General features: G+C 45.0%; 1 protein-coding gene across 4 annotated transcripts in view; it reads left to right on the top strand.

The window, feature by feature from the left end:
- Nucleotides 1-21,662, top strand: part of CARMIL3 (capping protein regulator and myosin 1 linker 3) — a 150,490-nt gene that overhangs the window by 28,039 nt on the left and 100,789 nt on the right. For all 4 annotated transcript variants that reach the window (XR_012244587.1, XM_073632554.1, XM_073632564.1 and 1 more), the window contains exons 3-5: nucleotides 2,401-2,451; nucleotides 5,447-5,506; nucleotides 16,280-16,398. Coding sequence is in view for 3 of the 4 variants with exons in the window: in XM_073632554.1 (XP_073488655.1) it covers nucleotides 2,401-2,451; nucleotides 5,447-5,506; nucleotides 16,280-16,398 (230 nt within the window). In the remaining variant the exon portion in view is untranslated. The remainder of the gene's footprint in view (nucleotides 1-2,400; nucleotides 2,452-5,446; nucleotides 5,507-16,279; nucleotides 16,399-21,662) is intronic.

Here is a 21,662-nt window from a genome sequence, read left to right as displayed (position 1 = left end):
GACCCCACCACAGAGTCACAAAGCCTCAGTGAACTCCACCCAGGATTGTACTGGAACACTCCTAAATTAGCATCCCTGAATTAGCTACTCCACTTCATGAGTCTCAATCAAACGTATAACATACCAAAAAATAGAAATGGAGAAACCATAGTGCTCTCTGCTACAAACTTATTGAAAAATGTGTGTAAAACAAGCATGTATTCAGCTCACCACGCTGATACTAAAGTGAATAGTGACGTCACAGGCAACGGCTCTTCCCACCCATACGCATTATGCCCTCCTTATGGGCTTCTTCAGGAGACAATGAAGGGGCATAGGCAGACAACACTGAAAAAATAGAGCAAACAACAGCAAAGCGCACAGTACAGTGTAGTAACTCTTTTAACCAAAGATGAATAAAAACAAAATATCACACTCACAAATGTAGCCTTGTACTTATAGCATTTCGGAAGTACAAGTGTGTTTTTTTTTAGGTTTTTTTTGGTTAAAGGAATTGCCACACTATACTTTGCACTCTTCTATTTGTCTTGTCTTTCAATATAAATAGGAGAGCTCCTTTCTTCATTTGGCAGAACTGCGGGATGCTTCCTAAATCTATGGACTTTGATATAACTTTTTATATTGAAACACTTTGAAATATCTGGTCTCTTGTAGATTTTGAGATTGTTATGGTTTTCATGTACACTTGGATACATTGTTGCATATACCCGGTGTGCAGTAGCAGTCATTCAATACAACTTGTGGTAATTTGTCATCCTAAATGCAGTTATTAAATCTGGCTCTACACTAATAGAATTTTGTTTGAAATGTTTCATTTTAAGAATCCTCATTCAATTTTTTAGTTGCTAGTAGGGTCAATTCAATGTTTGTTTTTGGTCAAAGTGACCAGAAAATTAGAAGGCGCAAGATGGGAAATTTTTCTTGAAATAAAATACATTTCTAACAGTGTATGTGGTTTTCCTCGGGAAAGTCCATTTGTTCCAAAATCAAATTCTAAAAGCAATGAAATTTTAAAGTACTGTCAAATTACATTCATCAAGTCATCGAGTGTACTGAGAATTTTTGTACAATTTTTGTACAAATGTTTGCATGATTGTTCATTACAAAATCCTGCTTGTGTATGGCCAGCTTTACTTTCCTTATGATTAGCACACAAAAAGTTAGGGATTGGGAACTAACATTTGCCTTTAAAAAGTGTAGGTATAGGAGTGGGTATGGGTGGATGTGTCCCATACAAAAGGCAGGGTTTGAACTTGACATATGCATTTGGGAGGAATGTAACGTAGGGTAGACAATGTAGAAGTGAGTATGGACAGAGAATAGTTTGGGGCACACACAAAAAGGCAGGTTTTGAACTTCACATATGCATTTGGGAGGAGTGCGAAGAAGGGAGGACATTCTAGAAATAGTTATGAGAAGACAACAGTGTGATGAGCACACAAGAGGTAGGGTTTGAATACGACGTATGGGTGGAGTTTAGAGGACAATGGAGAAATTATGGATAGACAATATTGTAGGGCGCACACCAGATGTGGAGACTGAGATATACAGTATACTCCTTTTGAGAGGAGTGTAGCAGAGGAAAAATGATGTAAACATGAGTATGGAAATGGTGGTATGGGTGTTTGTAAAACTATTAAAGCAACATAAAGGTCTACAGGAAATTATTGTGAAAAATTGGACAAACATTATATAACCTTTGCTGCACTTACAAAAAACAATGGTGGTGATGGTGTGACTGTAGTTGCAGGCAGCCTGGGATGGAACACCAGAATTGTCAGAAGGGGCCCTAGAACCAGAAGAAGACAATCCATAACATGATTGACATGGGCTTTCTTAAGTAATGGGATGACCCAACCACCCAACATGCAGTGAATGATCGATATGCCTGTTGAGTTATTGAGTCTCAAAGCCTAATTGTTAGTTCCCTAAGTGATCAGAAGTTTGACCACTTCATCATACTATGTATGAAGAACCCAACATTTTGTTCACAGCTTCAAAAAATGGTAGATTTGAAATGGAGTAGACTGGGTTCTGTTGGCTTGCTTAGTTTGTGGTAAAACATACTATTATGCTTAGCATATAATTCTCTGTGTGTCTAACGGAGCGGTTTGCTCTTTTGAAAAACCTTGTCAGAAGCCTCCTGTTCACGATGATAAACCGTGCGCACAGTTATTTATAGGCTCAGCTTTTTTTTTTGTCTTTTTTTTCTAAAATGTTAGACAATTAAAAGCCTTTCCGAAATAGAGGATGAATGTTACCATGGCAACCCATGTTTTTGGTACCTGTTTCTGTGCAGGAGATTCATGAACAATAAGTTATATTCTGTAACTGGTTCATTAGTAGAAATGCATGCGTGCTTATTTATATTAATTTACACTCAGCTGTGTTTCTCTGCAGGTAACAACATGCTGGAGATTCTATATTTTTTACATCAAATTACCAGCAAAGGTCAGTATGCACTATATTTGATGATTTCTTAAAACATTTTGACTTTGATGCATTTGATTTCTGAAAATTGAGCAATTTTGTTTCTTGCAAGTGTTCTGTTTTGCACATTGATTAGGGCTGGTAAAGGAAAATTCCCATGTGGTTATGAGCAATAATTGTAACCAGAACATTTATATGCAAGACAATAAGAAATTGTATATGCGGAGCTGTCCAATGCTGACTCTGTGTTTTTCTACTGGATTTTTTTAATAATTATTTCTGTAATTAAAAAAAAATGTGCTAACCGCCAAACTAATACCAGTCTAACACACTAAGCATGTAGCTTGGTATCCCAATAGCAAGGGGACTGCGGGATACATGCTATATTAATATCAGCTTAAGTATTTGCCCTATAACACCAATTAGTTGCTTCTAAGGAGGGGCCCTTTGCTAAAGTTATGCTCATCCCTTTATCCCACATTGAGAAATTGTTGTAAATTAGGTGTTTCGATCCTTAAGCCTGGTGCACACAATCAAATTATCGGAAGAATAATTGTCCGTTTTTGCTGGGCACGGTGACTGCATTTGATGGCACAGTGGCTGCTAGTCTCATATCGAAAATGAAGAGGTTACTCAACTTACGAAAATTCTCGTATGACAGAATACAACTTCAGCTATGATTAAGCACCAGTTCAGGTGTGAAACACGTTAGCTGTTACTGTTGTTTCACAAACCTTTGCTGTATGGGTACTGTTTTCTTTTATTGCAAGGATTAAAAAAAGGTGAATATATTTCTTCCACAAGTGATGTGTTGAATTGTTTTGTAAGGTTTTCTTTAGTTTCCAAGTATGCGTAGTCTTGCTCTTCTGAAAACTGTTCTGATTAAAGGAAAATTGGAGGTTGTGTTCATGTACGATAAAAATTTTATAGCATACACCTTCAGGTTTTGTCATCTGAAAAGTCGGAATCGATTGTCAAAAGCATTATACTAACGATCAGATAATCGGGCGATCGCTCGTCCTACGATTTTCTTATCGTGTGAACATTGCTTTAGGAGAAGATTTCAGCTCAGATACCCACATGTTATTAAAGAGTATCTAAACCCCAGCATTTATATGTTGTTGCATGTGTTCTTGTACAGTAATGTTAAAAGATCTTACCAACAAAGTGTATCCTAAGAGCTCGTTCACACTATGTGCAGACAATTACCTCTGGGGCACATAGGAAACAATTGCTTCTTATGCACCTCGTTCAAACCACAAAGCTGGTGTCACGCGCAGTGCAATGCGGAGAAATACAGCATGCCTGCATTTTTCCACAGCGCACTGGAAGGTACCCCATTGTCACCGTACAGCAGCATAACGCATCACGGTGCTATGCAGGGACATGAATGAAGTGGCGCTATGTGACACCTAAAATAAAATAATTGCTGCTAGCAATAATCACTGTGCTCTCCCAGCAGGGATGGCTCCCCTGTGCTCTCCCAGCAGGGATCTGGGATGATCCAGTGCAGCTCAAAAGACAACGTCTATGGGCAGACTTTTGATAGATGTCAGATTGGGTCTCTGTAATGCCTGCCAGGAGTTCGGGAGCTGCTGCTATTGCAGTACAACTTTGCTATGGTTCCCTTCTAGTGCTCTCTACTACCCATGCTGATCTACAAGAATTTTAACTGTAAGTGTATTATGTTTCTTTGCTAATAAATGATTGCTCTTATTATAATGTGGATCCCATGCTCCTGTATTCTGTTTTTTATGGACTGTGTTGATGGGGAAATCAAGCGATTTTCTTTCCTGCAACCCATGGTTGCAGGAAAGAAAATTGCATAAGCTATGGCCTGCCTTACTCAGTTCACCTGGGGCAAGGTCACCTTTTTCTGCACACTCCAGAGCTGGACAGCTTGTAGTTGTTGCAATGCAGAGTGCACTGGCGTGTTCTGCCCCTCACTGTCACTGCGGTAAAACTGACATTCTGTGACTGCTTCTGGTGAGTGCACAACCTATTGCAATGGGATCGAGTTACTAAAGGCAAATAGGCTGTTCTCTTTGCAAGGTAATTTTCCCCTGGAGAATGAGGTGAAGCTCTGCTGACTTGCATCATTCCATTGTGTCCAAGCCAAAAATGCTTATTTTTTTTTTATAGTTTCTTTGTGTGTGATTGGGTATTCTTTGCAAAGTGAAATTTTACATTCACTAAGCTAAGGGAAAATTTCCTTGCAAAGTAAACGGCCTATTTATCTTTAGTAAATCAACCCCAATGTGCTTACAGCAGTGGCGGCTGGTGCTCAAAATTTTTTGGGGGGCGCAAACAAACTGAAAAATTCTAAAAAAAAAAAAAACATCAATTGCAGCCTCACTGTGTCCATCAAAGGCAGCCACTGTGCCATCAAACACAGCCACTGTGCCATCAAATGCAGTCACTGTGCCCATCAAATGCAGCCACTGTGCCCCTCAAACGCCACCACTGTGCCCATCAAACACAGCCACTGTGCCCATCAATCGCTGCCACTGTGCCCATTAAATGCTGCCACTGTGCCATCAAACACTGCCACTCTGCCCATAGAATGCAGCCGCTGTGCCCATCAAATGCTCCCACTGTGCCATCAAATGCTGCCACTGTGCCCATCGAATGCAGCCACTGTGCCCATAGAATACTGCCACTCTTAGCCTATGGCTCTAATCAGGTGCTTCAAAAACACCCCCGCCACTGTAATTCAGACGCCCGAAAAGGGGCTGGAACCTGAACAGGGGGTGGCAGCGGCGGCCGTGGATAGATTCATGCAATGCATGAATTTATCTATTGGTGATAAAGGGAGTGGCTGGACGCACCACCACTGGCTTACAGGATGTGCTCACAGAGAGAGAAAACATGAACTAAGAAAGGGAAAAACTGTTTTTTAACACAAAATTCGGAACTTGTTTTATGTGCAGTTTGGGGTCAGTCATCTTTGTTACTCATCGTCACCCAGTGTTCCTTTGTAATACTTACCTTGATGTATCCATTTTATTCTCTTTAGATTGAAAGTTCTTTCAGCGTGCTGGAAATCCGATCTCTCACAGCAATCAGTCTAAACCAGGTAATAAATATTTGTCATATATAAATTATTGCGATAGATAAAAATGTTTCAAAGACTATTATGCCACCAAATGACGTCAAGTTAATCTGATTGCTTTGATTACCTACGCCAGCTAAGCTGAACCAGGGTTGCTCCAGAGGTTGCTAGGGATTCTTTAAACTGTGGCTGATTAACCTCCCATTTTTATGTTGCCTGCATACAGTAGTTCCTTGGCAGAGTCAGCAGCATGACCCCAGTGATCTTTTTGGCTATATCTAAGGGTAGCATTCTGACCACAACTGTATGAGGGGCTTTCTTCTCACTGACCACCAACCTAAGGGACATTTTTCCCACTGACAACAATGAATTGGTTTTAGGAGGGGTTCCCCAACTCCTGAAAAATTATTTTAAGGGTTCCTCTAAGATGGTTGAGAAAAGCTGACCTACACCATGTACTTCACTCCATGACAATTAAATACGGAACAATCAGCAGTTAATGCGGTCCTTCCAAACCATAGTTTGACATGTACCAGTGGCAGTTACCCAAGAAAGTTTGATGAAATCTGGTCCAACTGGGTAGATGCCGAAGGAATTACTATCTGAGGACAACCAATATCTGCATACTACCAATGTTCTTGATGGTTATGGCCCAACCTGTGGCATGGTTTTTTCATAATGACTTGTGTGCGGTCTTGACTGCTACCACCTGTCCCCTCCTTCCCCTTTTTACTTCCCCCTTCTTTCCTTCCCTTCCTACCCCCCCCTTTAATTTCTGCTCCCCCTTCTACCCTTTTCGTTCCCTCCTACTCTGCTCCTCTGGGTTGGTATTCATCTAAATAGTTGGTAGGCAAGTGCTATGCTAATGTAAATATTTAATTGTGTATTCGGACTCTCATGATTAAAGTGCCTTTCTATACTTTTTCAGTGTATTCTAGTGACCTTTGACCTGTACCCTGTATAAAACCTAAATAAATATTTTTCTGACACAACAGAAGATACACACTCTCCGGTCACTTTATTAGGTACACCTTGCTAGTACTAGGTTGGACCCCCTTTTGCCTTCAGAACTGTCTTAATTCTTCGTGGCATAGATTCAACAAGGTGTTGGAAACATTCCTCAGATTTTTGGTCCATATTGACATGATAACATCACGCAGTGGCTGCAGATTTGTCAGCTGCACACCCATGATATGAATCTCCCGTTCCACCGCATTCCAAAGGTGCTCTATTGGATTGAGATCTGGTGACTGTGGAGGACATTGGAGTACAGTGAACTCATTGGCATGTTCAAGAAAGCAGTTTGAGATGATTTGAACTTTGTGACATGGTGCATTATCCTGCTATCAGAAGATAGGTACACTGTAATCATAAATGGATGGACATGGTCAGCAACAATACTCAGGTAGGCCGTTGCATTTTAACAATGCTCACTTACTAAGGGGCCAAAAGAGTGCCAAGAAAGTATCCCCCACACCATTACACCACCACCAGCCTGAACTGTTGATACAAGGCAGGATGGATCCATGCTTTCATGTTGTTTACGCAAAATTCTGACCCTACCATCTGAATGTCATAGCTGAAATCGAGACTCATCAGACCAGGAAACGTTTTTCTAATCTTCTATTGTCCAATTTTGGTGAGCCTGTGCGAATTGTAGCCTCAGTTTCCTGTTCTTAGCTGACAGGAGTGGCACCTGGTGTTGTCTTCTGCTTCAAGGTTTCATGTGTTGTGCATTCAGAGATGGTATCCTGCATTCCTTGGTTATAACGAGTGGTTATTTGATTTACTGCTGCCTTTCTATCATCTTGAACCAGTCTGCCCATTCTCCTCCGACCTCTGACATCAACAAGGCATTTTTGTCCACACAACTGCCGCTCACTGGATATTTTCTCTTTTTGGACTTTTCTCTGTAAACCCTAGAGATGGTTGTGTGTAAAAATCCCAGTAAATCAGCAGTTTTTGATATACTCAGACCAGTCTGTCTGGCACCAACAACCATGCCATGTTCAAAGTCCCTTATATCCCCATTCTTTCCCATTCTCATGCTCGGTTTGAACTTCAGCAAGTTGTCTTCCCCTGGTCTAGATGCCTAAATACATTAAGCTGCTGCCATATGATTGGCTGATTAGCAATTTGTGTTACCAAGCAATTGAACAGGTGTGGCCAGTGAGTGTATATACAGTGGGGACAGAAAGTATTCAGACCCCCTTAAATTTTTCACTCTTTATTATATTGCAGCCATTTGCTAAAATCATTTAAGTTCATTTTTTTTCCTCATTAATGTACACACAGCACCCCATATTGACAGAAAAACACAGAATTGTTGACATTTTTGCAGATTTTTAATTTTTTTAAAAGAAAAACTGAAATATCACATGGTCCTAAGTATTCAGACCAGTGCTGTGTCTTGGCCTAGGCCGACAAGGCCTAGGCCTAGGGCGGCACTTTGCGGGGGGGCAGCGGCTTTTTGCCGCCCCCCCACGTGAAACCCCCCCAACCCGTCCTCCCCACGTCCCGAATAGATTCAGCCTCCCGCGGCCAGCTCCCGCTCTGATACAGCCTCCCGCGGCCGGCTTGCCTTATTATGTATTGTGCACTCATCAGTACTGGCACAGTATGGGCACGTACTTTGGCCGAGGGAGGGAGCGAAGGCCGCCCCCACAAAACGGACCATGACAGACTGTCAGCTTGACTGATTGAGGCGGAGCCTAATGCTCCGCCTACCCACCTCTGCAGTCCAGCTCGGGGAGTCGGGATGTGTCTCTTTGGTTACCAGAGGAGGAGGAGGAGCGAGAGAGAGGACGACGACGACGGCGGGAACCCTCAGGTAATTGATTTAAAAACTTGTATACTGTAACCCAGGCAGCCACTGTGCCCCAAAACGCATCCACTCTGCCCCCAAACGCAGCCACTGTGCCCCCAAAACGCATCCACTCTGCCCCCAAACGCAGCCACTGTGCCCCCAAACGCAGCTACTGTGCCCCCAAACACAGCCATTGTGCACATCAAACGCACCACTATGCCCATCAATTGTCACCACTGTGCCCCCAAACGCAGCCACTGTGCCCATCAATAGCTGCCACTGTGCACATCAAACGCACCACTATGCCCATCAATTGTCACCACTGTGCCCCCAAAGGCAGCCACTGTGCCCCCAAAGGCAGCTACTGTGCCCCCAAACGCAGCCACTGTGCCCCCAAACACAGCCACTGTGCCCATCAATAGCTGCCACTGTGCACATCTAACGCACCACTATGCCCATCAATTGTCACCACTGTGCCCCCAAACGCAGCCACTGTGCCCCCAAATGCAGCTACTGTGCCCCCAAACACAGCCACTGTGCCCCCAAACGCAGCCACTGTACCCATCAATAGCTGCCACTGTGCACATCAAACGCACCACTATGCCCATCAATTGTCACCACTGTGCCCCCAAAGGCATCCACTGTGCCCCCAAAGGCAGCTACTGTGCCCCCAAACGCAGCCACTGTGCCCCCAAATGCAGCCACTGTGCCCCCAAACGCAGCTACTGTGCCCCCAAACACAGCCACTGTGCCCCCCAACGCAGCTACTGTGCCCATCAATAGCTGCCACTGTGCCCCCAAACACAGCCACTGTGCCCATCAATAGCTGCCACTGTGCACATCAAACGCACCACTATGCCCATCAATTGTCACCACTCTACCCCCAAACACAGCCACTGTGCCCCCAAACGCAGCCACTGTGCCCCCAAACACAGCCACTGTGCCCCCAAACGCAGCTACTGTGCCCCCAAACGCAGCCACTATGCCCCCAAACACAGCCACTGTGCCCATCAATAGCTGCCACTGTGCACATCAAACGCACCACTATGCCCATCAATTGTCACCACTGTGCCCCCAAACGCAGCCACTGTGCCCCCAAACGCAGCTACTGTGCCCCCAAACACAACCACTGTGCCCCCAAACGCACCACTGTGCCCCCAAACGCAGCCACTGTGCTCCCAAACGCAGCCACTGTGCTCCCAAACACAGCCACTGTGCCCCCAAACACAGCCACTGTGCCCATCAATAGCTGCCACTGTGCACATCAAACGCACCACTATGCCCATCAATTGTCACCACTGTGCACATCAAACGTAGCCATTTTGCCCATCAAACACAGCCACTGTGCCCATCAAACGAGGCCACTGTGACCATCAATTGCCACCACTGTGCCATCAAACGCAGCCACTGTGCCCATAAAACGCAGCCACTGTGCCCATCAATTGCCACCACTGTGCCATCAAACGCAGCCACTGTGCACATTAATTGCAGCCACTGTGCCCATTAATTGCTGCCACTGTGCCCATCAATTGCCACCACTTTTCTAACAAATGCCTCCACTGTTCCCATCAAATGCTGCCACTGTGCCCATCAAACACAACCACTGTGCCCATCAATTGAAAGAGGAAGGGGTGTGGTTTACAGGGCGTGTCTTAAATAGGAAGGGGTGTGGCCTTGACAGGAAGGGGTGGGTCATATTTAAATGAGGGGGCGTGAGATAAGTCAGGCCTAGGGCAGCACAAAACCTAAATACACTGATTCAGACCCTTTGCTGTGACACTCATATATTTAACTCAGGTGCTGTCCATTTCTTCTGATCATCCTTGAGATGGTTCTACACCTTCATTTGAGTCCAGCTGTGTTTGATTATACTGATTGGACTTGATTATGAAAGCCACACACCTGTCTATATAAGACCTTACAGCTCACAGTGCATGTCAGAGCAAATGAGAATCATGAGGTCAAAGGAACTGCCTGAAGAGCTCAGAGACAGAATTGTGGCAAGGCACAGATCTGGCCAAGGTTACAAAAAAAATCTGCTGCACTTAAGGTTCCTAAAAGCACAGTGGCCTCCATAATCCTTAAATGGAAGACGTTTGGGATGACCAGAACCCTTCCTAGAGCTGGCCGTCCGGCCAAACTGAGCTATCGGTGGGAGAAGAGCCTTGGTGAGAGAGGTAAAGAAGAACCCAAAGATCACTGTGGCTGAGCTGCAGAGATGCAGTCGGGAGATGGGAGAAAGTTGTAGAAAGTCAACCATCACTGCAGCCCTCCACCAGTTGGGGCTTTATGGCAGAGTGGCCCGACGAAAGCCTCTCCTCAGTGCAAGACACATGAAAGCCCGCATGGAGTTTGCTAAAAAACACCTGAAGGACTCCAAGATGGTGAGAAATAAGATTCTCTGGTCTGATGAGACCAAGATAGAACTTTTTGGCCTTAATTCTAAGCGGTATGTCTGGAGAAAACCAGGCACTGCTCATCACCTGTCCAATACAGTCCCAACAGTGAAGCATGGTGGTGGCAGCATCATGCTGTGGGGGTGTTTTTCAGCTGCAGGGACAGGATGACTGGTTGCAATCAAGGGAAAGATGAATGCGGGCAAGTACAGGGATATCCTGGACCAAAACCTTCTCCAGAGTGCTCAGGACCTCAGACTGGGCCGAAGGTTTACCTTACAACAAGACAATGACCCTAAGCACACAGCTAAAATAACAAAGGAGTGGCTTCACAACAACTCCGTGACTGTTCTTGAATGGCCCAGCCAGAGCCCTGACTTAAACCCAATTGAGCATCTCTGGAGAGACCTAAAAATGGCTGTTCACCAACGTTTACCATCCAAGCTGACAGAACTGGAGAGGATCTGCAAGGAGGAATGGCAGAGGATCCCCAAATCCAGGTGTGAAAAACTTGTTGCATCTTTCCCAAAAAGACTCATGGCTGTATTAGATCAAAAGGGTGCTTCTACTAAATACTGAGCAAAGGCACTCTCATCCCCCTTTAATCTCTGCAGAGGAACTAGACAAGGTTGCCCACTGTCTCCGGGATTGTTTGCCCTAGCAATCGAACCCCTGGCCATTCTCATTAGGCCGGCTACGACCGCAAAGGGAATAGAGGTGGGCCCGTAGAGGGAACAGATCTCCCTTTACGCGGATGATACCCTTCTTTATCTCCCTAATGCTTCAAATTCCCTGGAGGAGGCCCTGCGAATTATTGACCGGTTCGGATCCTTCTGCAGGATACGTATTAATTGGTCTAAATCCATACTATTCTCACTAACCTCGTCACCCCCTGTCCCTCCTTCCCATATACCATTACAACCAGTCACTAAATTCAGATATTTGGGCATTGAATTACAAAAGGACCCTTCCTGCTACCTAACGGATAATGTTTATCCTGTCCTACAGGAACTCATACGGCGATGATTGACTTGGAAATTGCTTCTTTTGACTCCAGTAGGTAGGATCAACCTTCTTAAAATGACGTTCCTTCCCAAGTTTCTTTATGTCTTCAGGAATACCCCAGTCCCCATCCCCAACTCCTTTTTTCTAAAACTAGACAAGGTGATTAACTCATTCATTTGGGCCGGACTGACCCCTAGGGTGGCTAAAACTGTTTTACAGCTTCCCCTCTCTGCAGGGGGACTGGCGCTCCCGTGCTTTAGGCAATACTACTGGGCAGCGGTGCTGGTTACAGTATGCTGGTAACTTAGAGGCAGCCATCCTGGGGTCATATTCGGCACTGAGTAACCTGGTGTTCAGGGGTCAGAGGGCACAAGCTGGGTTGACGGTTCCTATGTGCACCACGATTAAAGTTTGGGAACAACTGACAGCTAAACTTAACCCACCTGATGTTATCGCCCCTTATACACCACTGTGGGGCAATCCTAGGCTACCTCATCTCTTGTCTATCCCTGACCCGGCTATCTGGGCGAGATATGAAATTAAAATTATACAGCATATTATGCCAGCTTGCAGACTGCTGACATACGATGAGCTAAGAGACACCTTCCAACTTCCAGCAAAGATGTTTTTTCGCTATCTACAACTGCGACATGCCATACAAGCCCAATTTCCCAATGATGTTCGCTTGGAGTCACACATGGTGGAGCGCTTTCTTATTTCGACCAATGCGGACCGTATCCTCTCCTCCCTGTACCTCCGGATGTCCTGTGGGACTGACGGTCGGGGAACTCAGCTTTTTAACAAATGAAAGGTGGATGTGCCCTCCCCAGTGGCGGATCCAAAGCCTAGTCTCGGGAGGGGCACTGCCAGAAAATACTTTTTTTGGGGTAAATTTAACGGGGAAATGGCTGGTGTTGGCGCTTCAATCATCACAGCACCATGGTTGTTATGGTGTCAGGATGATTGAAGCTCATTATTACTATTATTACATGGTTATAAAAAATTACCATAGAATCAGTGGGAGCCCCGAGCGTGTCACTTGCCACTGTCACCTGCCACACGTTGCGGATTGTCACTTGGCACGTCACCTGTCAGTAGATGCGGATTGTCACTTGCCACGTCCCATGCCACACGTTGCGGATTGTCACTTGCCACGTCCCATGCCACACGTTACAGATTGTCATTTGCCACGTCCCATGCCACACGTTGCGGATTGTCACTTGCCACGTCCCATGCCACACGTTGCAGATTGTCACTTGCCACGTCCCATGCCACACGTTGCAGATTGTCACTTGCCATGTCCCATGCCACACGTTGCGGATTGTCACTTGCCACGTCCCATGCCACACGTTGCAGATTGTCACTTGCCACGTCCCATGCCACATGTTGCAGATTGTCACATGCCACGTCCTATGTCACACGTTGCGGATTGTCACTTGCCACGTCCCATGCCACACGTTGCTGATTGTCACTTGCCACGTCCCATGCCACATGTTGCAGATTGTCACATGCCACGTCCTATGCCACACGTTGCGGATTGTCACTTGCCACGTCCCATGCCACACATTGCTGATTGTCACTTGCCACGTCCCATGCCACACGTTGCAGATTGTCACTTGCCACGTCCCATGCCACACGTTGCGGATTGTCACTTGCCTGCTATAATTGTCTGCTGTGTCCCACAGTCAGGCTTATTCAACTAGTGACCCCCATGTCATCAGTGCTGGGCAGGGAGGAATGGGCTGGCTGCTGCCGCTGGGAGAGCGATGGGAGCAGAGCGAACAAAGGGTTCATCCTGATGTGTCAGCGCTGCATCCGCCCCAGGGGCAGCAGAGAGATGATGTAATCTCTCTGCTGCCGCGGCTGCCTGTACATTCTACAGTGAGGGCGGAACTGCAGGGATGCAGGACGGCGCTGGGTGGTGAGAGATGATGTTATCTCTCTCTGCTCCCCCGCCCGCCCGCTCCCTGATTGTCCAGCAGCCGCTCACACTGAGCCGCACAGCTGCTCACCAACGGAGCCGCCCGTGCTCTCAGTCGTGGAGCCGCCCGCCGGCTCTCTCACCCACAGCGATGCCTGCCCACCCAGTCAGTGTCACCCACATTCTCGGAGGAGGCAATTGCCCCGTTGCCCCCCCCTGGATCCGCCCCTGGCCCTCCCTGATGGATGATGATTGGGAAGATGAAGTTCAACAATACATACCTTTAATGATATCCGTCAGGGACAGGTACATTCAGCTGAAATTCCTCCACAGGGCCTACTATACCCCCCAGAGGCTTGCTAGAATATATCCCAATCATTCTAAAAAATGCCCCAAATGCAATAATGCAGTGGGAACGTTCTTTCATGTAGTGTGGTCTTGTCCCCTCATCCAACAATTCTGGAGGGAGGTGGTGCAGTATATAAACTCGATTGGGAATGTAACCATAGGTCTTGACCCGCGTATCCTCTTATTACTTACAACGGTTGCTGATTTTCTATACCTCATACTATGCCAGAAAGGCCATCCTAATTAAATGGAAGCAGCCGGAACCCCCGACGGTCGGGCAGTGGAAAAAACTTATTGACAACACTCTGCCATTGTATAAACTTACATATATGAGTCGTAAATGTCCCAAAAAATTTGAAAAGATTTGGGGTCCCTGGGCTAACAGTTGAGCCCCTATTAGGGATGTGAGAGATCCCCCCTCCCTTCAGTGTCTTCCCCCATTCCTCTCATCCCCCCGAGGGTGCCCCCCCTTTAGAAACACTACGATTGTTTTCATGGCTAATAAAGGATAGGAAAGTTGGTACCTATGACAGTATATCCTTCGGGGAAAGCAAACTATGGTAAATAAGAAAGCTAAGACACCCCTTGTACCAAAAATGTATGTCAGATTCTATGCATAAGAAAGTATGTGTAAATACAGTGACGAATAATATGTCTTATACAGTAATGTAACATGTATTGATTTATCATTTGTTTGACTCTGTCATTTATATTTTCACTGATTTTATTGTATAATGCAAATCATCTTTGATAATGATCAATAAACACTTTTCTGTTAAAAAAAAAAATACTGAGCAAAGGGTCTGAATACTTAGGACCATGTGATATTTCAGTTTTTCTTTTTTAATAAATCTGCAAAAATGTCAACAATTCTGTTTTTTTCTGTCAATATGGGGTGAACTTAAATGATTTTAGCAAATGGCTGCAATATAACAAAGAGTGAAAAATTTAAGGGGGTCTGAATACTTTCCGTCCCCACTGTAGGTGGCATTCAGGGGCGGATCTAGTCTCGGGAGGGGCACTGCCAGAAAATAAGGTTTTATTCAGGCAATTTATCGGGGAAATGGCTGGTGTTGGTGCTTTAATCATCCTGGCACCATGGTTGTTTTGGTGTCAGGATGATTGAAGCACATTATTTCTGTTATTACATTGTTATATAAAATGAAATAGTTCAACTCACCATAATGCAGAATCAGTGGGAGCCCCAAGTGTGTCACTTGCCACTGTCGCCTGCCACCAAATGCGGATTGTCACTTGCCACGTCACCTTCCAGAAGTTGCATATTGTCACTTGCCACGTTGCCTGCCACAAGTTGCAGATTGTCACTTGCCAAGTCCTGTCACCAGATGCAGATTGTCACTTGCCACGTCACCTGCCACAAGTTGCGTATTGTCACTTGCCACGTCGCCTGTCACAAGATGCAGATTGTCACTTGCCACGTCACCTGCCACAAGTTGCACATTGTCACTTGCCATGTCGCTTGTCACCAGATGCATATTGTCACTTGCCACGTCGCCTGCCACAAGTTGCAGATTGTCATTTGCCACATCACCTGCCACATGTTGCGGATTGTCACTTGCCACGTCACCTGCCACACGCTGTGCATTGTCACTTGCCACGTCGCTTGTTACCAGATGCAGATTGTTACTTGCCACGTCACCTGCCACACATTGCGGATTGTCACTTGCCAGGTCACCTGCCACACGTTGCCGATTGTCACTTACCACGTCACCTGCCACACGTTGCCGATTGTCACTTGCCATGTCACTTGCTACATGTTGCTGATTGTCACTTGCCACATCCCCTGCCACGCGTTGCGGATTGTCACTTGTCACGTCACCTGCCACCAGATGCAGATTGTCACTTGCCACGTCATTTGCCACACGTTGCGGATTGTCACTTGCCGCCGATTGGCCAGCCGCCCGCTCACCTGCCGAGCTGCCCACCCACTCACTCACCAGGCCACCGAGCCGCGCACTAACCCATGAGCTGCCCACTGAGTCACCCACTCACTCACCCACCCGCCTGCCCGCCTGCCGAGCCTCCCGCTCACTCACCCACTGACTAACCCACCGCTCACCCACAGCTAATTTCTCAGAGGGGGGCAGGTGCTTCCATAGTGGTCCCATATACTCTGTATAACTCTGTATATGCTACAAGATACATACTGTATAAGAATTAACCACTATTTGTCTACCAAAGATTTGTGTCATAAGATTGTAGAACTCTTCCTTTGGGTTGCATGGAAAGTAGTTTGTCCTGACATTGGAACTTGTTTAATATTTTTAATGATTTGGTCATGTATTTTCCCCTTTTTGCAGATACTTATTGAGACAGAGAAAGGGAGTTTCCAGCTGACTCTGAGTGCGCAGAATACCGACCAGCTCATTAACGGCATCCAGGCGACCCTGTCCAAAATATTCCCTACTCCAGATACAGTGTGAGTTCCTATTAAGAATTAAAATCCCGTTCTTTGTTTTTGACACAAGGCAGCTTAATTAGTTCTCAGCTCGTCTGTCGCGCATGAATGTTTTAATTGCAGTCTGATGGTCTCTGTGGTATGGAAGGTTTTTATTAACAGTTATCTGAGCCTAAAAGAACTAACAGATTCGGGAAATTGTCTGCAGGATGCTAAGACAGGGCTAGTATGCTCTGTCAGGAGCACATCAGCTTTACTAAACTCTTTTAAATTGCTTTTCATTTTGGTATCCTTTTGTTACAATTTATATATATATATATATATATATATATATATATATATATATATATATATATACAGTTGTGCTCATAAGCTTACAAACCCTGGCAGAATTTATGATTTCTTGGCCATTTTTCTGAGAATATGAATGATAACAGAAAAACATTTCTTTCACTCGTGGTTAGTGTTTGGCTGAAGCCATTTATTACCAATCAACTGTGTTTAGTCTTTTTTAAATCACAATGACAACAAAATGACCCTGATCAAAAGTTTACATACCCTGGTGATTTTGGCCTGATAACATGCACACAAGTTGACACAAAGGGTTTTTAAAGGCTATTAAAGGTAACCATCCTCACCTGTGATCTGTTACTTGTAATTAGAATGTGTGTGTAAAAGTTCAATGCGTTTTTGGACTCCTGACAGACCCTTGCATCTTTCATCCAGTGCTGCACTGATGTTTCTGGATTCTTAGTCATGGGGAAAGCAAAAGAATTGTCAAAGGATCTGTGGGAAAAGGTAGTTGAACTGTATAAAACAGGAAAGGGATATAAAAAGATTTTCAAGGAATTGAGAATGCCAATCAGCAGTGATCAAACTCTAATCAAGAAGTGGAAAATGAGGGGTTCTGTTGAAACCAAACCATGGTCAGGTAGACCAACTAAAATTTCAGCCAAAACTGCCAGAAAAATTGTTCGGGATGCAAAAAAACCCACAAATAACTAGAGGTGAAATACAGGACTCTCTGAAAACATCTGGTGTGGCTGTTTCAAGAAGCACAATAAGGAGGCACTTGAAGAAAGATAGGCTGCATGGTCGAGTCGCCAGAAGAAAGCCATTACTACGCAAATGCCACACAGTATCCCGCTTACAATACGCCAAACAGCACAGAGACAAGCCTCAAACCTTCTGGCACAAAGTCATTTGGAGTGATGAGACCAAAATTGAGCCTAAAAGAACTAACAGATTTGGGAAATTGTCTGCAGCATCCTAAGACAGGGCTAGTGTGCTCTGTCAGGAACACATCAGCTTTACTAAACTCTTTCAAATTGCTTTTCATTTTAGTATCCTTTTGGTACAATTTATATATATATATATATATATAGATATATATATATATATATATATATCTATATATATATATATACACATATGGTAGATTAATGATATACTACTACCACATATATATATATATATATATATGTACAACTTACGTACACGGGTATTGGTTTAATAGGTATATAGTGTTTGCTACACTTATTATGTCCCATTACTACTATCCTATACATGCCTGATTGGTTGCCTCTTTATTATCAAGCTATCCCCATCATTGTTGTATTTATTTTATCACATATTGGGATTTTTCTATCCTTATTGGTGACACATACACTTTTTTTATCACTTCACCGATTTTTCCTCCTTGTCATTAGCACATTTTTTACCCATATATTAAACAACACCATTATGTTTCCAGGTGTGTGGCGGGTTTTTTTCCTTCCTTTGGTTGCATTTACATTGACCACCAGGATATCAGATCTGTGAACACACCACGTTGTTACCATCTCCCTGCCCCTTCACAGCTCCCATGGGGAAAAGGAGTTGACTTCTGGACATGCCCGGGAGAGACCCTCTGTATGTTACCATATATATTGATACACATAAGCTTGCCTTCTTTATCCAGAGTTGACCAGCATTTGACACTACTTGTAAGTTACAGATATTGAGATATACCCATACATATATGGCTCTCCTCCTGCCTTTTCCCCTTCCCCCAACCACCCCTTCCTCCCTTTTCATTTTTACAATTTAATTTTTTTTCGTTATTATTATCATCCATTGATCCATTTTTATCTCAAGATACCTACCTGCACCTCTCCTGAGGAATGCGAGAATTACCTTGCGAAATGCGTACGGATCAGTCCCGCAGCAGCTCTAGATCGATTGGGGTATCTATATGGTGCCTTCAGGTCCGGAAATCTAATTTTTTCATATGAACTCTATGCAGCACCATTCGTGTTCATCATTTATGTCTTCTTTATTATTGTGGTACACATGTTTTTAAATGTATGATAATACATTTTTCATATTTTTACATCTACTGTCTGAGGTGTGACTCTTTAAAAGTCCCGTGGGCAAAAATGTTTTTTTTTTCTGTGTTGTACATACTAATTTGGGACTGAGACACTACCTCAACCTTCGTTCTCACATTAGATCTCATTGTCTGTCTATGGAACATTGCATTCATCAGCCAGGAAGCTGCGCCTGGGACGTACTTGGACATTCCAACATGACAATGATCCAAAACACAAGGCCAAGTCGACCTGTCATTGGCTACAGCAGAATAAAGGTTCTGGAGTGGCCATCTCAGTCTCCTGATCTCAATATCATTGAGCCACTCTGGGGAGATCTCAAACGTGCAGTTCATGCAAGACAGCCCAAGAATTTACAGAAACTGGAGGCTTTTTGCCAAGAGAAATGGGCATCTATACCATCTGAGAAGATAAAGAGCCTCATCCACAAATACCACAAAAGACTTCAAGCTGTCATTGATGTTAAAGGGGGCAATACAGGGTATTAAGAACTGGGGTATGTAAACTTTTGATCAGGGTCATCGACTAGTTTCCTTTGTCATTATGATTTAAAAAGAGTAAAAACAGTTATTTGATAATAAATGGCTTCAGCCAAACATTAATCATGAGTGAAAGAAAAGTTTTTGTGTTATCATTCATATTCTCTGAAAATTGCCCAAGAGATTCTGCCAGGGTATGTAAACCAGTGGCGTCACTAGGGTGGGGCCACTAGGGGGTCCTGACCCCCCAACATTATTCTGCACCCCCCCAATTAAAAGGACTTATGGCTTGTATTTGGGGTGGGTACCTGTGGCCCCACACATTGCTCTGGCTGGAATAAGTCAGGCTCTCCTGACAGCGTCCCTGTGTCAGCTCCTGCGGGGTATTCTCCCCCTCCCTCTACTCACTGACACTCTGTATAATACGAGCGGAGCTTGAACAGCCACGGCCGCCCGATCTGCTCCCTCCCCCTGTATCCTCAATGGCAGGGAGGGAGCCTCCCATGATCTCAGTGACAGCTTGAAAAAACAGACTGATTTCTCCCGTCCGTAGGACAGAAGAATCAGCCAGTAAGTTCTAAGGCTAAGCCACGTGTCTATGATGACACTGTGACACAGACCAACCACCCCCCCCCCCCCCACTCCCCTCACAGAACAGGAGAGCAGAGAGGAATACAGCTCCTCCTCCTCCCACCTCTGTCCCTTCTGTATCTTCCAGTCCCGCCCACACGATCCCCATCGTGCAGCTATGCCTCAAAGAGAGGGGATGTGTGGGCTGGAAATATGAAAATCAGCAGCTGCAGAAGATTCCTGGTTGTGTCAATGATTCCTGTCTGAGCCTGGATCCATGGGTGAGTGCACACTGCAGTACACTGTGATCAATGAACTGTCCCTATCTCCCTTCTCTCCCCCATCTGTCTCCCTCCCCCTTCTGTTCTTCCAAGACCTTCACAAACTTTCAGTTTCAGTTAGGCTGGTAATAGACTGCATATGATTGACTGCATATCACATTATCAAACAACAACAATTTATAATACATGTCACAAAATTAACATCCTTGTTGTTTGAGAATGTGATATGCAGTAAATCATTTGTTAGAGTGCACACAGACGCAGTTAGCTATTTTTTTTTTTTTTTTAGGTATTCTTAACAACGTAATTTTCGTAAGGGTTATGTGCTTTTTGCTGTGCACATGCGCAGTAGTCAGTCGAGCATTTTGCCAGCCATACAATGTAATTTTCATAAGCGGTTGCTGATTTCTGGTGTGCGCATTCGCAGTAGGCGGTCAAGCATTCTGCAAGGCATATTCGTCTGTGTAATGACGTCAGCCACTGAAGGCAGGTATGATGTTGCGTATGTGCAGTGCAGGCGATTTGCCCATACAGCTGATTATACATCACAGGAAGTGACGCGGCTTGCAGATTCTGCCAGGTTGAGCAGTTTGTCACAACACCGGTACAAATTTCTTTCCTGCAACCACAGATTGCAGGAAAGAAATGTGCATGATTCCCCCATCAACACAGTCCCACCCAGCAATTCTCCCGACAAACAGTGATTATCACTAGCAGCTATAGCAACCGCTAATGATAATCAATAGAGTATCCAGCAGGCTGGTTGTACCCAAGTCGATCGATCAACTTGGTACATTCAGTCTGTTCATTAATGGTTCAAATGTCAGCCAGTTCCTGATGAACCGGCCAAGATTCAAACTATCTACCAGGGTTGCTGTCCTGTCCTGGCTATTGACAGCGCTGGTCTCTATCTCCATGGCAGTGACAGCAGCACATTAGAACCCAGTACCCTTTATGGGGCTGATGGGCTCATGCACAGGAGGGTCAGCACAATTGTTTGTCAGAAATGGACTCGGTGTGTTTAAAATCCCATGTGACTGATCCCACCAGGAAACCGACACTCCATGCGGCTAATCACAGGCAGTGAGACATTTCCCGGTTCGCAGCTGCACAGATCAGGAAATGTCTCACTGCCTGTGATTAGCCATGTGGAGTGTTGGTTTCCTGGTGGGATCAGTCACATGGGATTTCAAACACGCCTGAGCCCATTTCTAATGGTTTTATACGGTTGAGCTCCCTGCAGGTTGCTCAGCAGTAAGGATGAGCTCTGGCGTGTTCGCACAGCCCACGTGCAGAGCCCGCCAGGAAGTCGGCAATGCGCTGTGCTAATCACAGGCAGTGAGACATTTCCCGATCTCTGCAGCCGCGCATTGGGACAATGTCTCACTGCCTGTGATTAGCGCAGTGCAGTGCCGACTTCCTGGCGGGCTCTGCACGTGGGCTGTGCGAACACGCCGGAGCTCATCCTTACTCAGCAGCAGTGGAGCCTTCTTTGACATGCTTATTGGGATGCAATCCAGGTGATGCTCCTAGTCAAATCTAATGTTAAATATGATCTGATCAAAGCCCATACCTTACTGGCATGG

Source organism: Aquarana catesbeiana, linkage group LG01, assembly GCF_042186555.1.
Source record: "Aquarana catesbeiana isolate 2022-GZ linkage group LG01, ASM4218655v1, whole genome shotgun sequence".
Taxonomy (NCBI): domain Eukaryota; kingdom Metazoa; phylum Chordata; class Amphibia; order Anura; family Ranidae; genus Aquarana; species Aquarana catesbeiana.
The sequence above is the reverse complement of the archived record's forward strand: the minus strand, read 5'-3'. Positions and strand labels throughout refer to the sequence as shown.